Source organism: Diadema setosum, chromosome 13, assembly GCF_964275005.1.
Source record: "Diadema setosum chromosome 13, eeDiaSeto1, whole genome shotgun sequence".
In the NCBI taxonomy this organism is placed as follows: Eukaryota; Metazoa; Echinodermata; class Echinoidea; order Diadematoida; family Diadematidae; genus Diadema; species Diadema setosum.
In genome coordinates, this window is record NC_092697.1 from 25,112,739 (window position 1) to 25,137,429 (window position 24,691).

At 39.3% G+C, this 24,691-nt stretch overlaps 1 protein-coding gene across 1 annotated transcript; it reads left to right on the forward strand.

Moving 5' to 3' along the window:
• Positions 1–442: 442 nt before the first annotated feature.
• On the forward strand, positions 443–24,314 carry LOC140236510 (ATP-dependent RNA helicase DDX4-like). The gene is made up of 16 exons (XM_072316432.1): positions 443–451; positions 874–1,177; positions 2,474–2,521; positions 5,300–5,395; positions 5,866–5,955; positions 6,930–6,986; positions 9,149–9,241; positions 11,476–11,490; positions 12,367–12,489; positions 13,406–13,584; positions 14,054–14,338; positions 16,643–16,955; positions 19,135–19,234; positions 19,939–20,209; positions 21,704–21,808; positions 22,564–24,314. Exons 1-16 carry the CDS (start codon positions 443–445, stop codon positions 22,732–22,734), a joined length of 2,259 nt encoding a protein of 752 aa, XP_072172533.1. The 3' UTR covers positions 22,735–24,314.
• The last annotated feature ends 377 nt before the right edge of the window (positions 24,315–24,691 follow it).

A 24,691-nucleotide genomic window follows, 5' to 3' on the forward strand; every position in this document is an offset into this window, starting at 1 on the left:
CTTAGTGCAATCCTTGGATGAAACTGAATAGCAAAGATGGGGGAGGGGGGAGTTAATGAATTTGTGAAATGCTTTGTAATAAATTTATGTTGCTTCATTTTTTCCCTCTCGCTCTCATAGTGGAACCGGGACATTTTGTCAGTTTTCAGTCGGCGAAGGCATTGTCAGTGTCTTCAACAATTTGTGTACTTTCAATAATTTTGCACAGCTTTGAGCTATGACCGCTAAACCCACGCCACATGTACATACTGTAAAAGGAGGAATTTTCGCATGCATTTTAATTTTGCTAATTTCGCAAGAGCCAAGATTTACGAAATTGATATGCACATGAAAGTTCTTGTCTACATTATATGCATTGAATGTTAGAGGCAACTCGCGAAAATTTCATGCCATGAAAACATTGTGTTTTACAGTATCCTAAAAATACTGTTCAAGTTCAAATATGGGTCCAGTGCGACAAAGTTCAAGGTCAAACGGTCAATGAAATTACCTCAGCACTGTACTCAAAGTATTGTGGTGTAGTCACTATAGCTTTCCGCACTATATCAGCTATGACCACCAAACTCACACCACAGTTACATAATCTAAGGATGCTGGTTAAGTTTGAATATGGGTAAAGTCCGACAAGGTCAGAGGTCAAGAGATCAATGAACTTCCATCGAAAAGCATTATAATCACAAATTGCAATCTCATATGCAAGGGAAACATAACTTGGCATTTGCCTTGTTTTTCATTCTTTCATTTTTTTTTTTTTTTTGACTAGCGTAATCTCTTTCCTTATTATACTGAAGTGTTTTGTATGTGAAGTTGTTTTCAGTGGCCATTTTAAGGTGATTGAGCTCAATCACCATTTAGAACTTAATTTTCTTTCAGGATGGGTTTGGACTTGGAGTAGGTAAAGGCCGAGGAAGGGGGCGTGGCTTCGGAGCCTTTTCCCCAGAGTCAAATGGGGATGGAGGTTCCAAGGGAGGCTTTGGGGGCATGACCAACGGGGGAATGTCCAATGGGAATGGAACCAGTGGCTGGGATGAGAAGCCCTCCAGAGGGGGCTGGGAGGACCGGAAGAAGGGAGGTGGAGGAGGGTTCGGCGGCGGTGGAGTAGGATTCCGAAAAGGAGGAGGCGGCGGTGGATTTGGAGACGACTCGGGCGGTGGCTCAAGATCAGGATTTGGTGGAGGTGATTTGACATATTTTTTCTTGTGTTTTAGTTTTTATCTCTATACAATCTGCATGTGAAATTTAGATTTTAACCTTAGATATGATGTGAACTACCCCTGTCATTTCAGCCCTTAAAGTATCCTCCCCCCCCCCCCCAGGAAAAAAAAAAAATAAACAAACAAAAGCAAACATCAAAGCAAAATTATTTGAAGGTATTAGGTTTGTAACTCACCATATGTGTAGACCTTAAAAAGATATGTTTGGGTAGACTAACGTTAGAAAGGAATGAGAAAAAGAGGGAGATGATGAAAAGGAGAGAGAAGATGAAAGCAGTTAAAATAAACAGGAGAGAGCAGAAACGGTCACAACAGAAAAAACAAAAAAAGTTATAGGGCAGTATTCTTTTTTGGAAGTCTGTACAAGAACTGCTGGTAGAGCTTGTAATGCCTACCAGTACTTCCCTTCTCATCTCACCTATCCCCTTGTTTTTCCACTGACTAATACCTCTTAACCGGTCTACCAACAGATCTTATAAGGACTTCCAAGAAAGAGTATGCCTCTCATTTCCTCCACTTATCCATCTTACCAAATTTTCTTCTTTTCGCTTATTCACAATTCTCTTATTATTTCTTTCCTCCTTCACTTACTCCCCCCCCCCCCCCAACCTTCTTAATCCATTTTCTCTACTCAAACAGACCTTTTCAGGTCTATTTACATGATGAACCTTTAAAGCGATGGTATAGTTGTGGTTGAGAGATGGGGGATTCAAATTTTCACTTTTTGTTCGATAATTAGATTCCAAGTGGAATGTAAAGTTTATTTGATGAAAGCCTGAGATATCAAAAATCAAAGGTAAGACAAAAATGGATCTAAGAAAAGGTGGGTACCACCTTTTATTAGGACCTCTTTGTTTTTGAATATCTTCTTCATTTCAAAACAAATTTTTATCAAATAAACTTTGAATTCCTGATAGAATTGTATGTTTTTTCATGTTTGATATTAAAGAGGTTTCTCATTATCTCACAAAAAAAAAGTCGAAAACCTGAAGCCCCATCTCAACCAAAACTATACCATCCCTTAAACCCTATCCCATAATACAAACTACTGCCTTCAAGGAATTCCTCATGAAACAAGTATTTTGTAAATGATTTTGGAATGCTGACTCTATGTAGTTATCACATTTCCAAACTGACTTTCTCACACCCCCCCCCCCTCAATTTAAAATCTAGCAAATTTGTTGAGCACTGATTGGTAATACACTTCTTCTGCACACGTTCCTGCTCTCATGTCTGTGAATATCCCTTGTGTGTCGCAGGTGGAGGCGGAGGTGGAGGTCGAGGACGGGGAGGCTTCGGTGGTCGAAGTAAGACAATGATTTTGTTGTTGCTCTTGTTGTAAACCCATCTCGACTCCGCCAGCCTCATGACAGGTTTGGGCTAGAGAGGGAGCTGTTCTTATTGCATTTTAGTTTTTGTATATAGATTGTCAACCCTCTCTTTCAGCCCCACAATGATGCATGCTTCACTGGCATCGTGAACAGTGTACATGCACATCGAAATGGGTAAAAACTTTATAATGGGGACTTGTAGTAGGGGCAAGTGTCAAAGAGTCTCATTCAGGAAGTTGTGTCAATGTGCCTTCATTTTGCTTTTAGAGAATACTTGCTGCCTTTGGGATCACCAAAACAGACATAAGAAAGATTGCAGTGTTTAGTTTTTTTTTTTGTTTTTTTTAATTTCCTTGCCTGTTTCTTTCCACATGTGCTGTGTGTAGATTCTTATTCATGATTAACAAGAAGGCATTCAGCATATCACAGAATTATCAACTCACTAGCTGCTTCAAGGGAAAATTCAGTCCAAATGTAAGTTAGTCTGATAAGAAAGAGTAAAGTCTTACAAGTTCAACGGTATAATTTTGATCAAAATCAAATGAAAGATAAGGAAGTTATGACATATTGAATTTTTGCCTTTTTAGGGGGAAACAGTCTTGACAGTCAATATGAATATGCAAATGGCAGAGTGAGCACGTCATACCCTCACAACTTACCATACTGTTTGTACATAAAAGTTTTAAATTTACAGTTCCTCATTGGAACGCAATTAAGCCAGCTCAAATCCTCGTATATCTAACTGATCACTGTTCTGAAGTTATTCAACCAGGAATTTCAGACTTTAAAGGGTGTGTACAGTTCTGGTCGAGGTGAGGATTTAGCTTTTAACGTTTTGTGAGATATTCAGAAACCACTCTGAGATGTCAAAGAGCATGCAATTCTACGGGGTATCAAAAGTTTATTTGATGAAAATCGGTTTTTAAATGGCTGAGATATCTAAAATCAAGGTGAAACAAAGAGATCCTGATAAAAAGGCATGGCCTGTACAGAAACATTGATTTTTTTTTTGTCCCTTTTTTTTGTACGTGATCAATGGAAAATTGTGAGGGTATGACCTGGTAAGCTCACTCATTTGCATATTCATATCCACTGTATTAGAACTGTTACGCAGAAATTAGCAAAAGTTCAAAATGTCATATCTTCCTTATTTTTGATCTGATTTCAGTCAAATTGTTACTGTTGAACTCATAAGATATTACTCATTTTTATCAGGCTAACTTACATTTGGGCTGGATTTCATCTTAAATGTTTAACATAAATACAATTTTTGTAGGAACATTGCCATCATTTGCTGTCAAGTCTGTTTCTGTCCTTTTAATGTTTGTAAGACTATGATTGTAGGTGTATTCTATTTATTTCTCCATGGGTAGGTATGCACAAATTACAATTATCTCTAGCATCAACAAGCTCAAGTTTATGAGTTCATTTTGCATACTGGTGTGAACTAGACCAAATTTTGTGAAAATAAAGCCACCCATACCATATGTGACCGTGCACCTCAAAACGAACATAAAGTCACACACACTGATTTTGCGTGAGGACTGAAAATAAGTGAAATGGGTCAACCTAGCCGAACTTGACTTTTTCATATTTTCTGAAAGAGCGGGTCTTCTTTTACATTCTGCTAAAATTTGGTATCATAAAACGGGCAGGAAAGTGTGTTTTTTTAGCAGTTTACCTCGAACATTTTGGTAGAATAGTGTGATTAGGTGTGTCTTTAGAATCCCTTTTTCATTTCTGAAAAACCTTGTCCACACTCTTCACTTTCAACTCTAATAACTTTTGAAAGGATAGTGCTACTGCTTTTAAAGTTGGCATTAATTATGGACAGAATGTGTTAATGAAGCATGCTTAATTTCAGGTTAATCTGATAATCCCTTCATTGTTGTTACTCTGGTGGTTTACTTCCTGTTTTTTGTCCCATTCATCGCACAGCCAGCACGGTTTGGTAAAGATTAAACGCTTGAATAGACACTGTACTTCAGAGCCTCTTTTCTCAGTTCACACTTTTCCTGAGTTTGTGCTTTCTTTCCAATATTTAGATAGATTAGGAGAGTCCATTTGATTTGAGTTATACATCATTTTAAAGCTTAAAGTCTGCTCTTTCAGAATATGGTCTTAACTAAAAATTCATGTCTGGCGACTTTTTGTTTGTTTTGAGGTGCAGGGACACATATTATACAGTTTGTATTTTGCTTTATTCTCTTACTGAGATATACCCAACACTAGTTGTATTGACCTTCAGTTTTGTAGAGAATATGCATTTTGTTTTGCACATTATTATTTGGTCCATCATTTTCTTGTAGACTCTTGATACTCTATCTTCACAAAATGTCAGAATTTTTCTCAGCATCATGTGACTTTTTCCTATCATTTTGCATATTCTGCTTTAACGGTGCATGGAGATGAATGTGTTGTGCATTTTCCTTTCTTCACAGCAACCTTGACCTAAACCTCTGTCTTCAAAGCAATATGGAAAATGATTATGAAAATGTGACCTCTCGCATCATTTCTCTATTGTTTACATTTTCATATATATTCTTTATCTTTTGAGCAAACAAGAGTGAAGTTGTACTTCTTACCTGAGCATATACTTCTATTTTCATGTCACATTTATCAAAATCCTTATATCCACAGCATGCACTTGTGTTACTTTGTCCATCTTTGCTTGTCACTTATATTTATTTGCTGTGATGTATCTGTCTATCATGCCGTGGCCTCTTTCCTGCCTGATGCTGTAATCTATCATAGGTGAAGATGGCGGTGGTGGTGGTGGTGGTGGGGGATGTTTCAAATGTGGGGAGGAGGGCCACTTCGCCAGGGAGTGCCCCAATGCCGAGTCATCAGGTTTGTAAAAGGGGGAACCCCCTACTAAGGTGGCTCTTTTAGAGTAATTTAAAGGAGGGAAATGCAAATGATTATCTTTATGTGTGTGTGTGTGTGTGTGTGTGTGTGTGTGTATGTGTGTGTGTGGTGTGGGGGATATTTCGCTTCTTTTTATTTTTATGTCACTAGTGCCTTAATGCATTTGATGAAATTAATCATGCACCTTTGAAATAAAGGTGAAGTAGTAGTTCTTACCCGAGCATACACTTCTATTTTCATGTTACATCTATTGATCGAACACTTCTATTTTCAAGTTACATCTATTGAAATCCTCATGTCCACTGCATGCACTTGTGTTATTTTGTCCATCTTTGCTTGTCACATATATTTATTTGCTGTGATGTATTTATCTATCATATATTTATTTGCTGTGATGTATCTATCTATCATGCCGTGGTCTCTTTCCTGCCTTGTGCTGTAATCTATCATAGGTGGCGGTGGTGGTGGTGGTGGTGGGGCATGTTTCAAATGTGGGGAGGAGGGCCACTTCGCCAGGGAGTGCCCCAATGCCGAGTCATCAGGTTGGTAAAAGGGGGAATCCCCTGAGGTGGCTCCCTAGTAAAGGAGGGAAATTCCCAGGATAGTCTGTTTCTGTCTGTATGTGTGTGTGTCTGTGTTTGTGTAGTGTGTAGGGATATTTCGCTTATTTATATCTTTATATCGCTAGTACCTAGATGCATTTGATCAAATTAATCATGCACCTTTGAAATAGAAACAACTTTTTCCAAAAACCATGCTTGTAAATAGTGTAATTGCTGTATCTTGTGTAAAGATATTTTCGTGAATGACGAGGTCACAGACATTCTTGTGGGATGCTGTTTTCGCGATTTTGATGAGGCCATTGTAAGTGCACTGATGCCTGGCCATTCACAATATATTTGCATGTTGTTTAATTTTGCGGCCTATTCGTGTTTTGCGAAACTTATGGAAAATACACCCTCGCGAGAATAACAGATTTCACATTTTTCATTCGTTCATAGGAATGTCATAAACTAACATGTTCTATATGGTGTTACATCGACTGCATTTATGTATAACTCGAGAGAGAGAGAGAGAGAGAGCCACATTTCCAAATGCGCTTCAAATAGCATTTTCAAACATGGTTTGAAACGCGATTCTTGGGATGCAGTGTTTATTTATCTTTTTCTAAATCTTTTTCTATTTATCTTTCCTAAACATACCTTTGCTTCCCAACCCTTTTAATCCTCTTTATTCACCCAAACAGACTTTTCAAGTCTATTCACCCAATGCACTGTAAACCTTTATCATGGTAACTTTCACTCCACAATACAAACTACTGCCTACAAGGAACACTTCACAAATCAAGTATTTATAAATGATTGATAAATGTTGATTCCATGTAGTTTTTCACATTTCCTAACCAACTTTCTCACCACCCCCCCCCCCATTAAAATCTGACAAATGATTGGTGAGACACTTCCTCGGCACTTCTTCTTGCCGTAACCTTTGTCTGCGAATTTCTCTCGTGTTGCAGGTGGAGGCGGCGGAGGGGGAGTTGGAGGTCGAGGACGAGGAGGTTTCGGTGGTCAAAGTAAGACAATGTTTTCTTTTTTCTTTTTTCTTTTTTCAAACCCATGTGAGCTGCACTTGCCTCATGACCAGTTTGGACAAGAGAGGGAGCCGTGCGCATTGCATTTTGGTTTTGGGTCATTGTCGACCCTGTCCTTCACCCACAATGATGCATGCTCCTCTGATATCATGATTAGTTTACATTGAAATGGGAGAAAAACTTGGCAGGGCTTGTCGTGCAGGAGGCAAGTGCCACAGTGGCCCTTCATAATTATCTCTAGCACCAACGAGGTGAAGTTCATGATGCCGTGGTGTGCATGTGTGGTTTAAGTTTACCTTGTTACATTGTGTGGTACCACAGCTGTGTACATTTTTATTTGTTTACAATTGTAGTTAGTTTGCTGCACAGAATTCATTAGATATGAAATATCATACTTAAGATCCTAATTGAAATTACAAACAAGGGTGTCACTTTATTAGATCATATTGAAGGCAGGCTTGACCTAAACTGAGATTTGTAAAAATAAAACCACCCATAGCATGTACAGTTTATACTTTGCTTCATTCACTTGTTCTGAGATATTTACCCAACACTGGTTGAAGTGATTTGCAGTTTTGTAGAAAATTTGCATTTTGTTTTGCACATTATAATCGTGTCCATCATTGCTTCTTTGACTTTTGATATTTTATCCATTAATACAAAATGTATTAGTGGAAAAAATGAGCTAAGAAAATGGGATTCTATGGGGATGGATCTCAATGGAATCCCATTTTCTTTGCTCATATTTCCACTAATAAATTATTATATTCCTTTCAGGGGCCCTGTTTCATAAAGCTGTTCGTAAAGTTACAAACAACTTATGAGCGACTGGTGATCAGTTTTGATGGGCTATACTTATCAAAATTTCCATAATTCAGCACAAGAACTGATCACCAGTCGCTCGTAAGTTGTTCGTAACTTTACGAACAGCTTTATGAAACACCCCCATGCTTATGGTCAGCTTCCCTATGTTTGCGGTTCTCAATACAAAATATCCGAATTTTCTATAACGAAGCATCATGTGACTTTTTCATGATATTTTGCATACTGTATAAGCTGTTATTGTATCCCCCTGCATGTACAGTATGCTGGAGGATACTTTGGATTCAGCAGCGTTACTCTGCTGCCGCATTCTTTTGTGTACTCTAGCAACCACAAACCTTAGACAGATTTCTTTGAAATTTTGTATGGACTTTCATATTGGTACAATATCTTTACACCTATAACTTTGGGTGATGCTACTCCCATCGTTCCATCTTTTTATTGGGTAAAATGCCATATTTTTATGCAGAGTTTGTGTGTGCTCTGGAGGTCAAATTTGTCAACGGATTTTGTTCAAATTTGGGCATGGAGGTTTATCATGATGTAATCTACAAGCCTTTAGATTTTGGATGTGCTGCCCCCAGTTGTTCCGTCTTTTATAGGGTGAAAAGTTACGTTGTTGGGTGGTTTGTGTGCACTCTACGGGCTACATTTCTTGACGGATTTTGTTCAAGTTTAAGGTGAAGCAAAAGCTGCTGCTAGTGCCGTGGGATACAATCGCATGGCACGACAATGAACATATCCAGTTTTCATGGACAGATATTTTCGCACATAACAAGGTCACACACATTTCCGCGAGGTGTTTTGGCGAATTGACAACGACGCTATCATATATATCAGCTAGTAGCCTAGTGCATGGTGACATTTTCGTGTGTTGCGATCTGATTTCCGAAATAAGCCAGAATTAAACCCTCGTGAAAATAACAGCTTATGAAGTACTCTGCTTTCTTGGTGCATGGAGGTGAATAGGTTTTGTGGTTTTTTTTTTTTCATTTCTTCACAGCAATATGGAAAATGATCATGAAAAAGTTGCATCTTGCATTATTTCAGTATTGTGAATGTCAGTCCTCATATTCTTTATCTATTTTCTGAGCAAGCAAGAGTGAAGTGCACATGTAGTACTTCTTACCTGAGCATACACTTATATTTTCATGTCACGTCTATCAAATCCTCTGCATGCACTTGTGTTACTTTGTCCATCTTTGCTTGTCACTTATATTTATTTGCTGTGATGTATCTATCTATCATATATTTATTTGCTGTGAGGTATCTTTCTATCATGCCTTGGCCTCTTTCCTGCCTTACGCTGTAATCTATCATAGGTGAAGGTGGCGGTGGTGGTGGTGGTGGGGCATGTTTCAAATGTGGGGAGGAGGGCCACTTCGCCAGGGAGTGCCCCAATGCCGAGGCATCAGGTTGGTAAAAGGGGAATCCCCTAAGGTGGCTCTATAGTAAAGGAGGGGAATTCCCTACATTATCTGTGTGTGTGTGTGTGTGTGTGTGTGTGTGGTGGGGGGGGGGGGGATATTTTGGTAATTTTTGTTTTGAGTGACTTGATGCATTTGACCAAATTGATTATGCACTTTGGAAATAACAGGCAACTTTGCCGGAAATATGTTCGTGAATATTTTATTTTTAGGAACATGACAATAAAAACATGTTCTTTGTGGTGTTACATTGGTGTGTGAATGGAGTGAAAATGCACCCAGTCATTTCTACTTTGGACATACCATGTCTCATGCTAGGATGACATGAATATTTATTTTGTTGCATTATAATCACACTATATACTACATCCAAGCCTTCCATTTTGATCTGTTCATTCATTGGTAGAATGAAAGTTATATAGAGTTACCAATATACATAACGTTGTTTATCATATGTTAATGTCAAAACCATTTGTTAGACATTCTTTAATTCATTTATTGGCTTTTCATGGATGTATATGCATATGCCTGTGTGTCTTAGCAGAATTGCGTTCTGTTGCCATGTAGTAACATTAGAATGAGATGATACAAATGGGACTTGGGTTATTGTCCCCGCCGAACGAGTTCGAGCAGGGGACTATGAAACGGGCTCCGTACGTGTGTGTGTCCGTGTGTCCTTGTGTCCGTCCGTCCGTCCGTCCGTGTGTCCGTCCGTGTGTGCGTCCGTGTGTGATCAAAATCTTCAATTTGCTACTTCTCTGTCATTTATGAACCAATTTTGATTCTGTTTGCTTTATATGATAGCACTACATGGGAGCTTTGAAACTTCTACACAGAATTTCAGTCGTGACCTTTGACCTTGACCTTTGACCTATATTGTACATTTTGCTACAAAATGCTACTCCTTCGCCATTTCTAACCCGATTTCGATTCCGTTTGCTTTATGTGATGGCACTAGGTGCGGGCTTCAAAACTTCTACACAGAATTTTGACCTTTGACTTCTTTGACCTTTGACCTTGATTTTTGACCTGTATTGTACATTTTGCCAAAAAATGCTACTCCTTCGCCATTTCTTACCCGATTTCGATTCCGTTTGCTTTATGTGATGGCACTAGGTGAGGGCTTCAAAACTTCTACACAGAATTTTGACCTTTGACCTCTTTGACCTTTGACCTTGATTTTTGACCTGTTTTGTACATTTTGCTACAAAATGCTACTCCTTCCCCATTTCTTACCCGATTTCGATTCTGTTTGCTTTATGTGATGGCACTAGGTGAGGGCTTCAAAACTTCTACTCAGAATTTTGACCTTTGACTTCTTTGACCTTTGACCTTAATTTTTGACCTACATTTTGTGTACATTTTGCTACAAAATGCTACTCCTTCGCCATTTCTTACCCGATTTTGATTCCGTTTGCTTTATGTGATGGCACTAGGTGAGCGCTTCAAAACTGCTACACAGAATTTTGACCTTTGACTTCTTTGACCTTTGACCTTGATTTTTGACCTTTATTGTACATTTTGCTACAAAATGCTACTTCCGGCGGGGACATATATTACGCACCGCGTAATTTCTACTTTTCCTTGTTTTTAATGTTTGTTTGGGCAGTTTTGACTGTATCTCCGCAAGAAGAGTATAGATGCATGTATAAATGCTTCACAAAATTGTTGAGAACATCAACCTCGAATAAGTTAAATAATCACCCAAAGTCGAATATCTTGTCATGTCCTCTTCTCTTCATATTCTATTGATTTTATTTCCTTCATTATCACATTTTTTTCCCTTCTAAAGTCGCAGCTATTTCTTCAGTCCAAATAGATTTGATTGAGGCAAAATTGACTGTATACATATCAAAGTAGAATTCTGCACAATGTTGACATTGATTGCAATTAATGGGAGTAAAGCGAACAAATCACTTTTTAGAAAGCTTTGTCAAATGTAAGTGTAAAATCAATGGTTCTTCTTCGATATTGTGTTCCAGAGTATAAAAAAGCCTCTGTGGTGACTTTGACATGCAGGCATTGGATTGTTTAATATTATCAGTGCTTTTGATGACCATTCTCCTGAAACTGATATACAGAGGAAAGGGAAACAAGATGCCCGTGTAGATTTTAGGTGATATTAGAGTCGCATTAATATATTCCGTATCCAGTGAGAGCTGATACTTACATAGTTGCTATTATCAATTGTGTAATTTTTTTTTTTTGTCTCTCTATTTCAGGTGATGACAAAGAAGGTAAGAACAAGAAACGTTTTACTCCATTTTCCTTTGCCAGATACCCCGTCCCTCCCCCCCCCCCCCCGAAAAAAAAAAAAAGATGCCAATTCTCATGATTTATTCCTACCACAACTACCATTATTGACTTAAGAATCCATGTTGATTTTTCGCAAGGGATAAAATATGCTACTGATTGATCAATGCATAAAGTCCAAACTTGAGAACCGTTTCAAATCTCAAATTGACGGTCAATATCTGTGTAAGGAAATATGTAGGGCAGCAACAGCTTCTTGAGGCATAGATATGAGTGTGCCATTGAGACAAGCCTTTCTGCACACTGCATACCATTGGGCTTATGTTAAGTAATACTCTCTTTCTGGTCTTGCACCAAGTTGTGTATATGCCATGAATTGTGTTACTCCCACATTCTAACTTGTCATTATGACCCGTTCCCGAGAAATCCTCCCTTGTGGTGCCATGATCTCTTGCAACCTTTTCGACCACTATTCAGTAAGTGTTTATGTGTGTGTATTTTAGTCCCAATTAATGTGCATTTCATTTTATAGTTTACAAAACATCAGAGGTAATTTGCCTGACACTGGATGTACATTGATGTACTAGTTCTATGCGAGTCGTTGTAAGTCATTTAGCTCTTACTCAGCTTATGCAAGAAAAGCACTTGGATAGCAGAGACCTCTGCCAATGCATTAAATTGTTTATTTTTGTTTGTTTGTTTGTTTGGCAGTAATGATGCATTCACAACCTGCCTTTCACTTTAGTATGTAACTTGCAATTGACATGAAATGATGTCTGTCTTTTGGCTTTGTTACTCCCGAGTGGCAAATCAAAATTTGAAGGTTATTCTGAAGCTGTGATTGTACTTGACCTTTGCAGGCAAGCCTCCTGCTTCCACCTACATACCACCTGCTCCATCAGAGGAGGAAGAAGCTATCTACCAGTCCACTCAGCAGGGCATCAACTTCGACAAATATGATAATATTCCAGTCGAAGTCAGTGGTAAGGTCATGTTGATCATCTTGGTAAATTATGATTAAATTTGCACAGGTTGCTCTTCAAGGACATTAGCTCTGTTAGAGAAATTCATATGTCAATATCCTTTTTGCCTTTAGAATATCGGTTTATATATAGTTTATATATAACTTGAGAAATGGGAATGTTGCTAGATACCCTTTGCTTGACATCAGGGCCCCGTTTTATAAAACATGTTATCAGTGACAACTGCCACATTTCTGTGACAAATTTGCTCTTAGCCAATCAGATGCAAGGATTTCCGTAGCTTTTAGCAACTATGACAACTTGTCACTGATAACAAGTTTTATGAAACGGGCCCTGATCGGAGGTGTAGCTGGGGGAAAATGACAAGTTGTCCTTTGACCAAAGTGAAGAAGAGTTGTAAACATCAATTATTGTCCCCGCCGAACGAGTTCGAGCAGGGGACTATGAAACGGGCTCCGTACGTGTGTCCGTCTGTGTGCTACTTCCGGCGGGGACATATAGTACGCACCGCGTAATTTCTACTTTTCCTTGTTTTGTTTATTTTACTGCGCCATGTGAAATTTTCCTGGCTGACTTCGTTGAAAGCTACCCAGGATCTCATTTGAGAATATATTCTCACCAGCTGCCCCTCAGGGCATTAGACAAAGTCAGAATCTAACTTGGTTGATTTTAAATGACGATTTAATGCTCTCTCTGTAAGAAGACGATATACATGCAACAGCAATGACATAACATTGTTGCAACTGATTGACTAATCGCCCTACATCGACATAAATAAACATCTTGACGGAAGAATTTTATGGATTTGAGCATAACATCAGCGACTTAAAGACATGAGGTACAAAATGATGGTGTACCCAGGTGCAAGAAGTTGAATTCTGCAGCTGCTGAGTGATGATATGTTGCTCTCGTTCAGGTCGCGACCGACCAAGGCACATCTCTGCCTTTGAGGCAGCAGACCTGGATGAGACGGTCCTTGGGAACGTAATCAAAGCGCGCTACCACCGGCCAACTCCGGTCCAGAAGTACGGCATTCCCATCATCGGGGCGGGCAGAGACCTCATGGCGTGTGCTCAGACAGGATCAGGCAAGACGGTGAGTTTTCGCAGGTCCTCAATATTCTTCCTCTCCACAACAGGGCAGTGACAACTTTTGGAGGAAGTGGTGATATCAGGATGCCAGCCTCATCGTCAGAAATCTGTGGCATTAAGTGTAGGATGTGTCAATCGTTTTTGCACTAATCAGTTGTCACTTATCAAAATGCTTTGTAGATTGTCAATTGATTTATTGAAAATTTTCTCGGATATGAGAATTTTTTCGTAACATTCATTTCAGTTCAGCTGAGGTTTTGCTCTGTTGAGATATTTCTATTGCTTTTTGTTCATTGTCCATGAAATTTGACATTTTCATGCTCACTTTAGAAAACTGTCTGACTTTGACCAAATGTAGCAGAACTCATACCTCTTTCCTTCTTTCCTGTCTCAAAAGGAAATGTAAGCACTCATGCTGTTTCTTGAACCTGCTGATAATCCTGTTTCTTCTTTTTCTTCCATCCACCTACCAGGCTGCCTTCTTGCTCCCTATCATAACGGGGATGCTGACAACGGGTGGGGCAGTGAGTGCCTTCAGCGTGGTCCAGGAACCTCTCACCCTCATCGTGTCGCCCACCCGAGAGCTGGCCATGCAGATCTTCAACGAGGCGCGAAAGTTCTGCCGGGGCACCACCCTGCGCCCCGTGGTGATCTACGGTGGCACCAGCGTCAGCTACCAGATGAAGGACGTCCAGAAGGGGGCGTCCATCGTGGTGGCCACGCCCGGGAGGATGCACGACTTCATCAACAGAGGATACGTGAGTCTTCATGCATCATCTTTGCAGATACCTATTCATTCATTCATTCATTCATTCATTCATTTGATTTCATAACAGCACAATCTTTACTATCTAATCCCTCTCTTGTAGATCTGTAGAAATCTCATGGAAAACAAAACAAACAAAATCTGAAAGTTACAGGTTACCATTGGGAGCAGTGATTTAAAAAATGTTTGAAATATATCACACTTGATACATACGTATAAGTCAGTTGTATCATAAAACATCCTACTGTGATAAAAATTTGGCAATATAGCCTAAAATATGAGAATATGTAACTATTCTCCACACTAAACCATAATTGTAGACGGATTAGTCTATAAACATAAGCAACTATTGTTTACGTCTTGTATATTTATCAATACTTAACTTTGATTATACTGATTCAAATTCTTGCATTGGTTGTTTCTATCCGTAACTCGCCTTTTAGAAATATTTGAAGCATTAAAGCTGGGTTTTTGTTTCGTCTGCAAATGGTAAATAATGCCTTTAACCCTATTCTAACTGGGGGGGTCAAATTATCCCCCCCTCGACGTTTTGCACCACGATTTCGCAACGCGCAAAGATTTTGCCGCGTCGTTTCACGACTTTTTTCATTGAAGTCTCCCGCATATTTTGAGACCAAATTTGGGACGTCCGGGTACACCGTTTTGAAGTTACGTAATGTTTTGCATATGCATGTCAACCAAAAAACAGCTCAAATTCATGATATCGTGTGCAAATCCAATGCAAATTGTGTTTTTTGGTTAAATTGATATAAATTGGATTATTTCAACTTTTAACCATTGAAATTAATCAATTCTAGTGTAGATAAGCCTGAAAAAGTGCCTGCAACAAATTTTGGCAAAAAAACAATAGAAAACAAAAGGTCGAAAAAACAATAAAATACATAAGAAATTAACAAAACAATAAAAAACAAAAGAAATTGATTTCGATTGTGCTAATTTTTTACAAGAAAATTGTTTGATGTGTCTTGGGGAATTCTGACACAAAAATTTAGCAATCCTCCAGTCTTTTTAATGGAGTTATAGGTGAAAATATGATTTCATGCACAAATTTGCATAATTAATTTATTAAAAATAGAAAGGCAATATTTTTTTTATTGTATGACCATGTTATCTTGTAGTTGACATCCAGCTCTATCTTCAGGCAAAATTTCGCGGCAATCGCACTATCAGCGGCCGAGATCTGAAGGGGGGGAGTCAAATTGACCCCCCCTCAGTAAAAACTTGGTCTCAAATAGCCCAGTTAGAATAGGGTTAATATCTCACTTAAAAATTGCAAATTTTAAAGGTGGTGTATGATATGGCATCAAATGCAGTGTGAAAACCCTACTTCAGCCAGGCCATTCACACCCATATTTTGCTCTTGTACCGCGTTTAAAGGTAGGGGATACCTTTTACAGAACTCCCAAAATGGAGCAAAACATTAAATATGAACCTCAGGGGACTTGTTTAGGCCACTGCTTAGAAATTTGGAAGTCAACAGTTATCTACAATTTGAATAATGCACAAAACTCAACTACTCAGTAGTTCTGTGTGTCAGCCACACTTAGGCCGTTTTGTTGCAGTCTTCTGTATTTTTTATCTATAAACGCAAATCTAAAAGTATAAGAGCTGATGTAATAACATATAGAGTGTGTGGCAACAATGTATATAGCAATGTTTGTAAGTTTTGATGAACTTTATTCACAAAATATACATGATGGACACACATGCAGTGCATGGGTCTGCAATGGTAGCCTGGTAATGTACTGGAATTTACGGTGAGCCCCGAAAAAAATTCAATTCAAAATCTAACGGTCAATAAAAATGTACTAAATGTAACCTTCCACTTTCAATACTTTATGAGAGTTTCTAAAATGATACTCTCTTCAACATACCTCTGTGTTTACACAACTCTTCATTTAAGGCATGCAAATGGGATTCCCTGCATGTAAGGAGGCTTTTCAGCTTTTTGTTGGCCAGTAACAGGGATTACCGGGTTTACAATTTATTTCTAGAGCTTGACTGTTCATATAAACTATCCAACTAATGGGCTGGGTTTTAGTCGGTGGAAAAGTGGTAGAAAATTATTTAGGAGAGCAATTTGTTAACAGATGCGTGTAGTCAATATGCTGCATCAGAGAATTAATTTAGATGAGGATATGGTGTTGTTACGTGATAGCTGTTTGCATCGTACCACCCTGACATGTCCTTTGGATATCCAGATGTAAACTCTTGAGATTGAATATTGAGCGTAAGAAATATAAATGTTTGACCACCTCCCCCCCAAACCAACCAGATTGGTCTTGGCAAGTTGAAGTACCTTGTCCTGGATGAGGCTGACCGGATGCTGGACATGGGCTTTGGCCCCGAGATCCAGAAACTGGTGGACCATCCCCACATGCCGAAGAAGACTGACCGGCAGACCCTGATGTTCAGCGCCACGTTCCCCCCTGAGGTCCAGGAGAAGGCGAGGGAGTACCTCAATGATTACCTCTTCCTCACTGTGGGCCTAGTGGGTGGGGCCGCCTCGGACATCGAGCAGAAGGTCTTCGAGGTCAGCCAGTACCAGAAGAGGGATAAGCTGATGGAGATTCTAGAGGATCGGAAAGGTACAATCTCTCACCCGTCCTCCCTCTCTTTTCCCTTCTCACAGTCTTGGATCATCACAACTTTCTTTTTGTCTTTCACGTCTAGACTGGTACTGTAAAAGTGGAAATTTTGGCGGTGTTTAAATTTTTCGCACATTTCGCGCAACCAGACACTGCCGCGAAAATAAAAGCACGCGAATAATTTTGCTAGCCATATGTTCCTGTGCGTGATGTCTTGATTCCACGGAATTAAAAACACGCGAAACTCTCCTTATCCGGTCAAGCGTGAAAAATAAGTTGCGCGAAAAGAAGTCGCGCGAAAATATCCACTTTTACAGTATGTATCATTTTTCATGATATTCTTTGAAAAGATCCCTCCCCCCCCCCCCAAAAAAAAAGAAAAGAAAATCAGTATTGCGGTTCTTAACCCATATCGGGCCAACTACGGGATATTCCGTAGTTCATTCGAATGCCGCAGGGGCCACATACGGAATATCCCGTAGTGAATGAAATGACATATAAACGATGTCATTCCAAAGTTCTTTCACCTTCTAACCTTTGACAACATATTCCAGAATGCTTTGCTACACTGTCTGCGATAATTCAAGAAGGTTTTGTCAGTGGAACGCCAACAATATCGTAAAAATCATCGAAAAAATGTGTGTTTACATGGAATACCGCGAATAACCATTAAGCATCAGTGGGTGCTGTGTACAGCTGTACGGAGTGCTCGATTTTGGATTTTCTGCAGCAGTTTTTGAGGAGGTTTGGACACTTGCAGTTCGATTATTCGGAAGTGATAATAGTCCCACATGTACATCCACATGTATGTACAATAATAGTATTGTATAATTCAGTCGAAACTGAAAAGCTGTATAGCTGTAGCTGTATCTATCGTGACGAGTTTCGCTTCAACAAACTATAGGATGCACACATTTTACTATCGATTTCCCATGCACTCGCAATAGCTTCATAGTCATAAAAATAAACATAAACCTGCAATTATTGTATCAATGGTCATGATATTCGTATGTCCAAAAAGCTAACACTCTGATCATTTCATTTCCGGTACTGGATGTGTAAAATTACAACATTTGCTATTTTTAATCCATGAATGAAAGCAAAGAAACAAATTGATTTCGTAACTTTTGGATTACTGTACTTCACTTCTGCTGAGTATTATGACTGCACTGTGCATTGAATGGCGGCATGTCAAACACCATTTTAAAGGGAATTTTATCCTCTTTCAAATAATATATAACTTGTCTATGTTTTGTTCATTGTTTGCTAATGAAGAGCGATTGTTTGGAGAGTTGCCTGCCTGTCGGCGTGTGTGTGCAAACGGTGCTGGGCCATTGCGGTGTTTGTTTACACAAGTGCGTTGGCCCGAGGGTTAATGGCTTTCCTTTCTTCTCTGATGGTGCTATTCATTTCCGTTATTATGCAGCAGTGTCTTTCATGTGAAAGACATCAGCCAGTTTAGCTCTACACTTTTTTTTTCTGTAGTGATGCCTCACAGATGAGCTGCATAACTACTGTAAAATGAGGAATGTTCATGTGCATTTTGGTTTCGCGAATTTTTGGAGAGCCAAGATTCGCAAAATTAAAATGCACGTGAAAGTTCTTGTCTACACTATACGCATTGAATGTAAGAGGCAACTCACGAAAGTTTCATGCAGCAAACAAGGCCATTGGCTGGAATTCGCGCAAATTTCATGCCGCAGAAATATTGTGTTTTACAGTACTTGTTTCAGAGTAAGTCTCTGGGGTGACGAAATCTCATTTCATAAAATTCGGGTGACAATCACTTTTTTGAATCATTATCGGATGATCAGTGAAGTGATGTCTGGTCCAAATGCTAGCTGTCTTACCCGAAACTGAAGCTATTGCTGCATACTAGTGGAAAGGTCATCCAATTTGTTACAATGATCTGGCTGCCATGTTTTTTGGTTCTCCTGAACATTGATATTTTTGAGATGCAAGGTTTTCTCACCCAGACAGCAAATAGCAAAGTGTGTTATAAGCAGCTAAAATGTAAACGAAGTGTGATTTTTGCAAGGAAGAACAGTAGATGTTGCTATTCATGTTCATACTTCAGTGCAGTTGAATATGCTCTGTGATTATAGAATGGTACAAACCCTTTGACTCCTTGGGAGGAAAAGATCCTGACTGAGAAAATATCTTTTTGATTTGGTTTCAGACGATGACAGAATCTTGGTGTTTGTGGAAACCAAGAGAAACGCAGACTTTCTGGCCTCTTTCCTCAGCCAGTCTGAACTCCCCACCACCAGCATTCATGGGTAAGAAACATCTTGTCCCTTTGTCAGTGGTCAACATAAGCAGTGGCCCGGGGCCACTAAAAATTGCTGCCTGGCCACCATATTTCTGAAAAGGCTACCTTTTGGTGGCCTGATCAGGCAACAGAAAATCAAATTATATCGTAATGTTTCCTCTTCTCCAGGCCAATACATTTCAATTTTTATTTTATTATTATTATTTTTTTTTTTTGTGAACGGGCCACCAAGATTTCAAATTTAAAGCGTTTTTTGGGCCACCAGGAAAAAAAAAATAGTTTTGAGTTCTGCTTTTGTGTATCCAAATCAAATCAAACGTTTTCAATATCACAAAGTCTCTCAGATACAACAATTCTACCAGACTGATCTGATACAAAAAACACGAATTTGAAAGTGGAACAGAAAATGAGTAAGTGCATGATTCATATCAATATCACAAATTCTCTCAGATACAATTCTAACAGATTAATCTGATACAGAAACATATAAACCCTCATTGGAAAGTGGAACAGAAAATGAGCAAGTGCATAATCCATGTAAAACTATTTGTTCAAAACCATTGTGTCATTGGAAATGAGAGGCCCACGTAACAGACAAGCTTGTAGAGATGTAGATCACTAAATAGATTGAACTTACAAAGAAACTCTGTGACAGTGGTCGTTCATTGCAACATTTGCCCCCCCCCCCCAAAAAAAAAAAAAAAATTCCAGAGACCGCATGCAGCAGGAGAGAGAGGAAGCCCTCCGTGATTTCAAGAAAGGCAAAGCTCCAATCCTGGTGGCCACTTCGGTCGCTGCTCGCGGTCTGGACATCCCAGGCGTCAAGCATGTAGTGAACTATGACCTGCCCGACGGTATCGACGAGTACGTGCACCGCATCGGCAGGACGGGTCGCGTCGGCAACCTCGGTAGATCCACCAGTTTCTACGACGTCGCGAAGGATTCCAGTATAGCGAGGGCACTGATCAAGATCCTAGCTGATGTGAGTTTTTCTTTCTTCGCAATGAATGCAGTTGTGTCAGCTGAAAATGCCTCACTTTCTCAGTCTAACATTGCCCCCGAGAGCAAAATGTGGTGGCATTGACATGAAAGCCATTTGCATTCATCCGACCTTTTCACTTTTGTAACATTGGTTGTCTGTTATCTGTTTTTCATTGATAATGATATCAGTGAGCTGCACTGTATTGCTTTGTATAGTACTGTCTCTGTCTGGACCAGTGGAAACTGAATCTGAAATATAAACAATGATTTGCACGATTTCATTGTTCCCCTGTCAGTCAATAGAAACGAGGAGGTCTATTCAATGAAAATTCAGCAGAAAATCCTTGCATGTGAAGACTCTGTTAATTGACACCATTTTTTGGTGAGCTGCAGTCAGTTGGTTGGCCTATCCCTTTCCCTGGTAGCCATTCCCTTGACAATGGAGTTGCAATCATATAAACAGAGCTGCCAAGTCTCCCTGATTCTGCAGGAATCTCCCTGAAAATGTCAAAATCTGTTCATGTCTGAATAAGAGAATATTAGAATCTCCCTGATTTGGGAATTATTTTCACCCATTGAAATGCTTGTAACACACAGATATCTCCCTGATTGCTGTGTGGGAATGTTGGCAGACCTGTATAAATAGTACATACAGTCAACCTTGCTTAAGTTGACCTCACATAAGTCGTGTAATGAAATCGCCCAAGTGGAAGGTCTTTTCAAGTTCTTTTCTCTTTATATTCTTTTGATTTTAATCCATAAGTCAAATTTTCTTATTTCTTCAGCGCAAATAGATTCCACTTAGGCAAGGTTTACTGTACATAAATCTATAACAGTGTTAGATATAGACTAAATGTCACAGATATCAGTTTACGGGCAAAAGCGTGAGTTCAGGCAATAACAGTTTTAAATTTCAGACCCTCTCTTGTACAAACCAGATTTTTAGAGATGATTTTCAGGTCCTCTCTTTTACTCTAACTTGCATCTCTGGGATTTGAATGCCAAATGAAGTTGCATACAGGAGGCCTCACGTGTACATCTTTAAATCGACATGCATAGGACCAGAGCAAATTTATTGACTTATACCAGGAAGTCGACAAAGTAAAGAAAAAGGACTTGAGAGAAGTTGGACTTGTTTTTTAGTCAACTTCTTTGATTTGTTGATTGATCGGATATCGACTTACGTGAGGTTTACTGAATAGAGGTGAGATAAGATTTCCACTGTTTCGAGGATTTAATTGGTCTGTCAGTCTTAGTGTACTATGCACATTTCATTGTTGATTTCTGTGGTATTTGGTTGTTGATATCTGCAATCTTTATCTCACCGAATTCAGATATAAAAGTTTCTCTGAAGTTAGACCTTGGATGTTTTTTTGATAGCTATGAGGAATAACAAAGATAGCAAATAAAAACCTTGTTACACTCTTGCCATCAAAGCTCAGTGTTCATGGCCTGACCTGTCCATTGTTTCCTGACTAATGACCCCATTCTCCAGGCTCAGCAGGACATCCCCGAGTTCCTGGAAGCCGCTGCAGACTCGGCAGTTGGAACTTACCATGGCAACGCAGGAGGAAGTTTTGGAGGACGAGACACCAGGAAGGTAAGGGACGGAGTGGTGTGAAAAGCCTATGGGGGAAAGTCTTTTGTTTGGGACCTAGGGATAGGGCAAGTAGTCAGTGTGTGACACACCCTTCTCTTGAGCCTTCAGCCACCAATCCACATGTGGCCACCCCTCCCCCCAAATCACTGATCTGCCTTTGATCATCTTTGTCCATATGTGTGTAATTGTCTTCGTGTGTGTGTGTGTGTGTGTGTGTGCGTGCATCTGTCGGGGGGGGGTAAGCTGAGTGACGATTGTACGCATACTTCTTTGCCTGATTCATTTTATCTGTTTTCACTCTACTCTGTAATAATCCCGTAAATACATGATCAGTCTGTCTAAGCCCTTGCAAAATTGTATGAAATTAACTTCTTTCTTACAGTGTATGTAGGTCAATATTGCAAGAAGACTTTTGATGGTGAAGTCAGGAAATCATTCACCCCAAACTTCAAATATTGATGTTAAGCATTGATGCTGACATGATTTTGAGTTTTTATTGTTTGTTTGTTTGTTGTTTTTTTCTAGCCTGGTCAAAAGTGATCCAAGATTTGAGATTAATGATATTCACTTGCTTAAATAGATTGATAATTCAAGTGTATAATTGTATGATTTGCCACACTCGCCCCCCCCCCCCCTTGTTTTAAATGTTTTTCAATATGCATAGCTGCTGTCTCAGAGAGATGGAATACCTGTAAAGCATGAGATGAGTACCATCTCCTCATTAACTGTTCACTTCCTTTATTTTTTCTTGCCAGTTTGGTGGTCGCGGAGGAGGTCGAGGCGGTAGAGGAGGAGGAGGAGGAGGGTATCAACAAAGCTCTGGAGACGGGGACTGGGCATCAGGGGGAGGAGGAGGTGGTGGAGGAGGGGGTTTCGGTGGCTTTGGAGGAGGCAACGATGCAGCGAACGAGGAATCCTGGGATTAAGTCTTCATGACAACGGCCTCCGCCGAGAACTCGTCCAAGAACGAGAGACGTAACTATGAACACCACATGACTAACCGCACGGAAGGTGTTGTTTGTCAGGATTAACTAGTGAGCCATTATCAGCCATGAAGTTAACCATGGGTATTATATTTCTTACTTGCAGGGTAAGTTAAGCCCCGAAGGATGCAAAATTCCAGCAATGTTGTTACAGTTCAGTGTTGGTTACAAGGACAGTGAAGTTTATTGATTCCTTGCTATTTTGTTTTGTTTGTTAAAAGAATCCATGTTGGATTCAGATGAAAGTATTTCTTCACATGACTTAGTATTAGGATTTTTTTTTTTTTTTAGAGTGCTGTCAATCTGACACCTGACATCCAAAGGTCTTGTTCTCATTCGTGCTTTAGCGATACAATGAAAAAAAAAAAAAGATTTTGAAGGTGATGTCTTTGCATATTCGCATTTATTTACGAATGTTATTTTTGATATGTAGATGTGAGCACTAATCAGCTTCATTTGGTGAAGATAGACAGCAAATCAAATGTTGAAAAGGAAAGCATTTTTGTTTTAAAAAAAAGAAAAAAGTTATTGATAAATAAACCTTGATCAGTCCCTCTAGGGATTATTTCTTTCATACTTGTGTTTGTATCATATATTCTACTGTCTATGTTATACTCACTAGTATCGTTATCAAAAGTAGATTTAGATCACCAACGTGTATTCATATTCTACATGTCTGTTTTGTTATAAGCTAAGTAAAATTGTTGTATTGTTGGTTTCACTTGTTACTGTAAGTTACAAGGATGGGAAAAAAAAAAAAATCTGTATGAATACAATTTGATAGTTGCAGCTATGCTGTTGAAGGCTGGGTTAGTACGATCCCAGGGAAACAAAACAGTGTGTGACCTGGATGTGATTTGGATGTTTTTCAGAGTTGTAGACATGCACGACACTGGTGCGAGTATGGTCTTGTGTTTCATGACCACAGATACCGGTAGGCATGAGTATTTTGGAGAAGACTGGGAAAACACAAGAAAGAGATTGGTGTAGGGTCTAACGCTGCTAAGTATGCCTGCCAATGTCCTGCAATGGTTACATGAAGATAGCCTTTGCATTTGAGCTCATTACACCCATTGTGATGTCAGAACTACAGTGCTGTGTAGCAGGGATAGAAAAGAGCATTCTTTGGTGTATCTTATTCGTTGTTCATGTAATGCCAATGAAGTGTATCTCCCAGTTGTCCCGAGGTAAAACCTGTCTAGTTTGTGTCTGAGAGAGAAGTCATGTCTCAACTGTAAATGTGACAGATACTTCACAAGATTCATGTCCAGATACAGGTAGCTCTTTAATCTCTTTAAAATTAACAATATTGAGGAAATATGATATGTTAGTCACGTAGGTTTACTAGGTTTGATTTCTTTGTCATATTCTACTGCCTCTGCCTGGATCACCTGCAGAGTGCAAGATTTCACTGTGCCTAAACTTGTTTGTCTTTTCATGCGTATGTATCATGATATATTTCAAGACCTCATCTTAGCATTCTAGACAGCCATTTCCTCTTTGGTTGCAAGTACATTGACTTTTTTCTTTTTTTAAAAATCCAAATTCTTTTGAATGCACATTCCAGCATGTGCTTTTGGGTTGTCATGGTAACTGGTAACTCGATGTCATTGTGGGGATATCTGTATGTGTGGATGCATGTTTGTCTTGCGCAAATATTCATTCACTAATGCCCTGAAGGGTTTTGAGAGCTCCTTAGATTTTGAATGTTAAGGCTAACATGAAAGGGACATCACACAACTGCAATGGCATCTACCCAATGAATATTGTTGTTTATTCATTAAATTCGGGTTTTTTTAAATCTTTAAGTACTTAATTTCTGATCTTTAAAACATGTAAATTACACAAACTTTCATGTTTGTATTGTTGCACCCTTCCTAAGAGTGACGTGGCAATAATT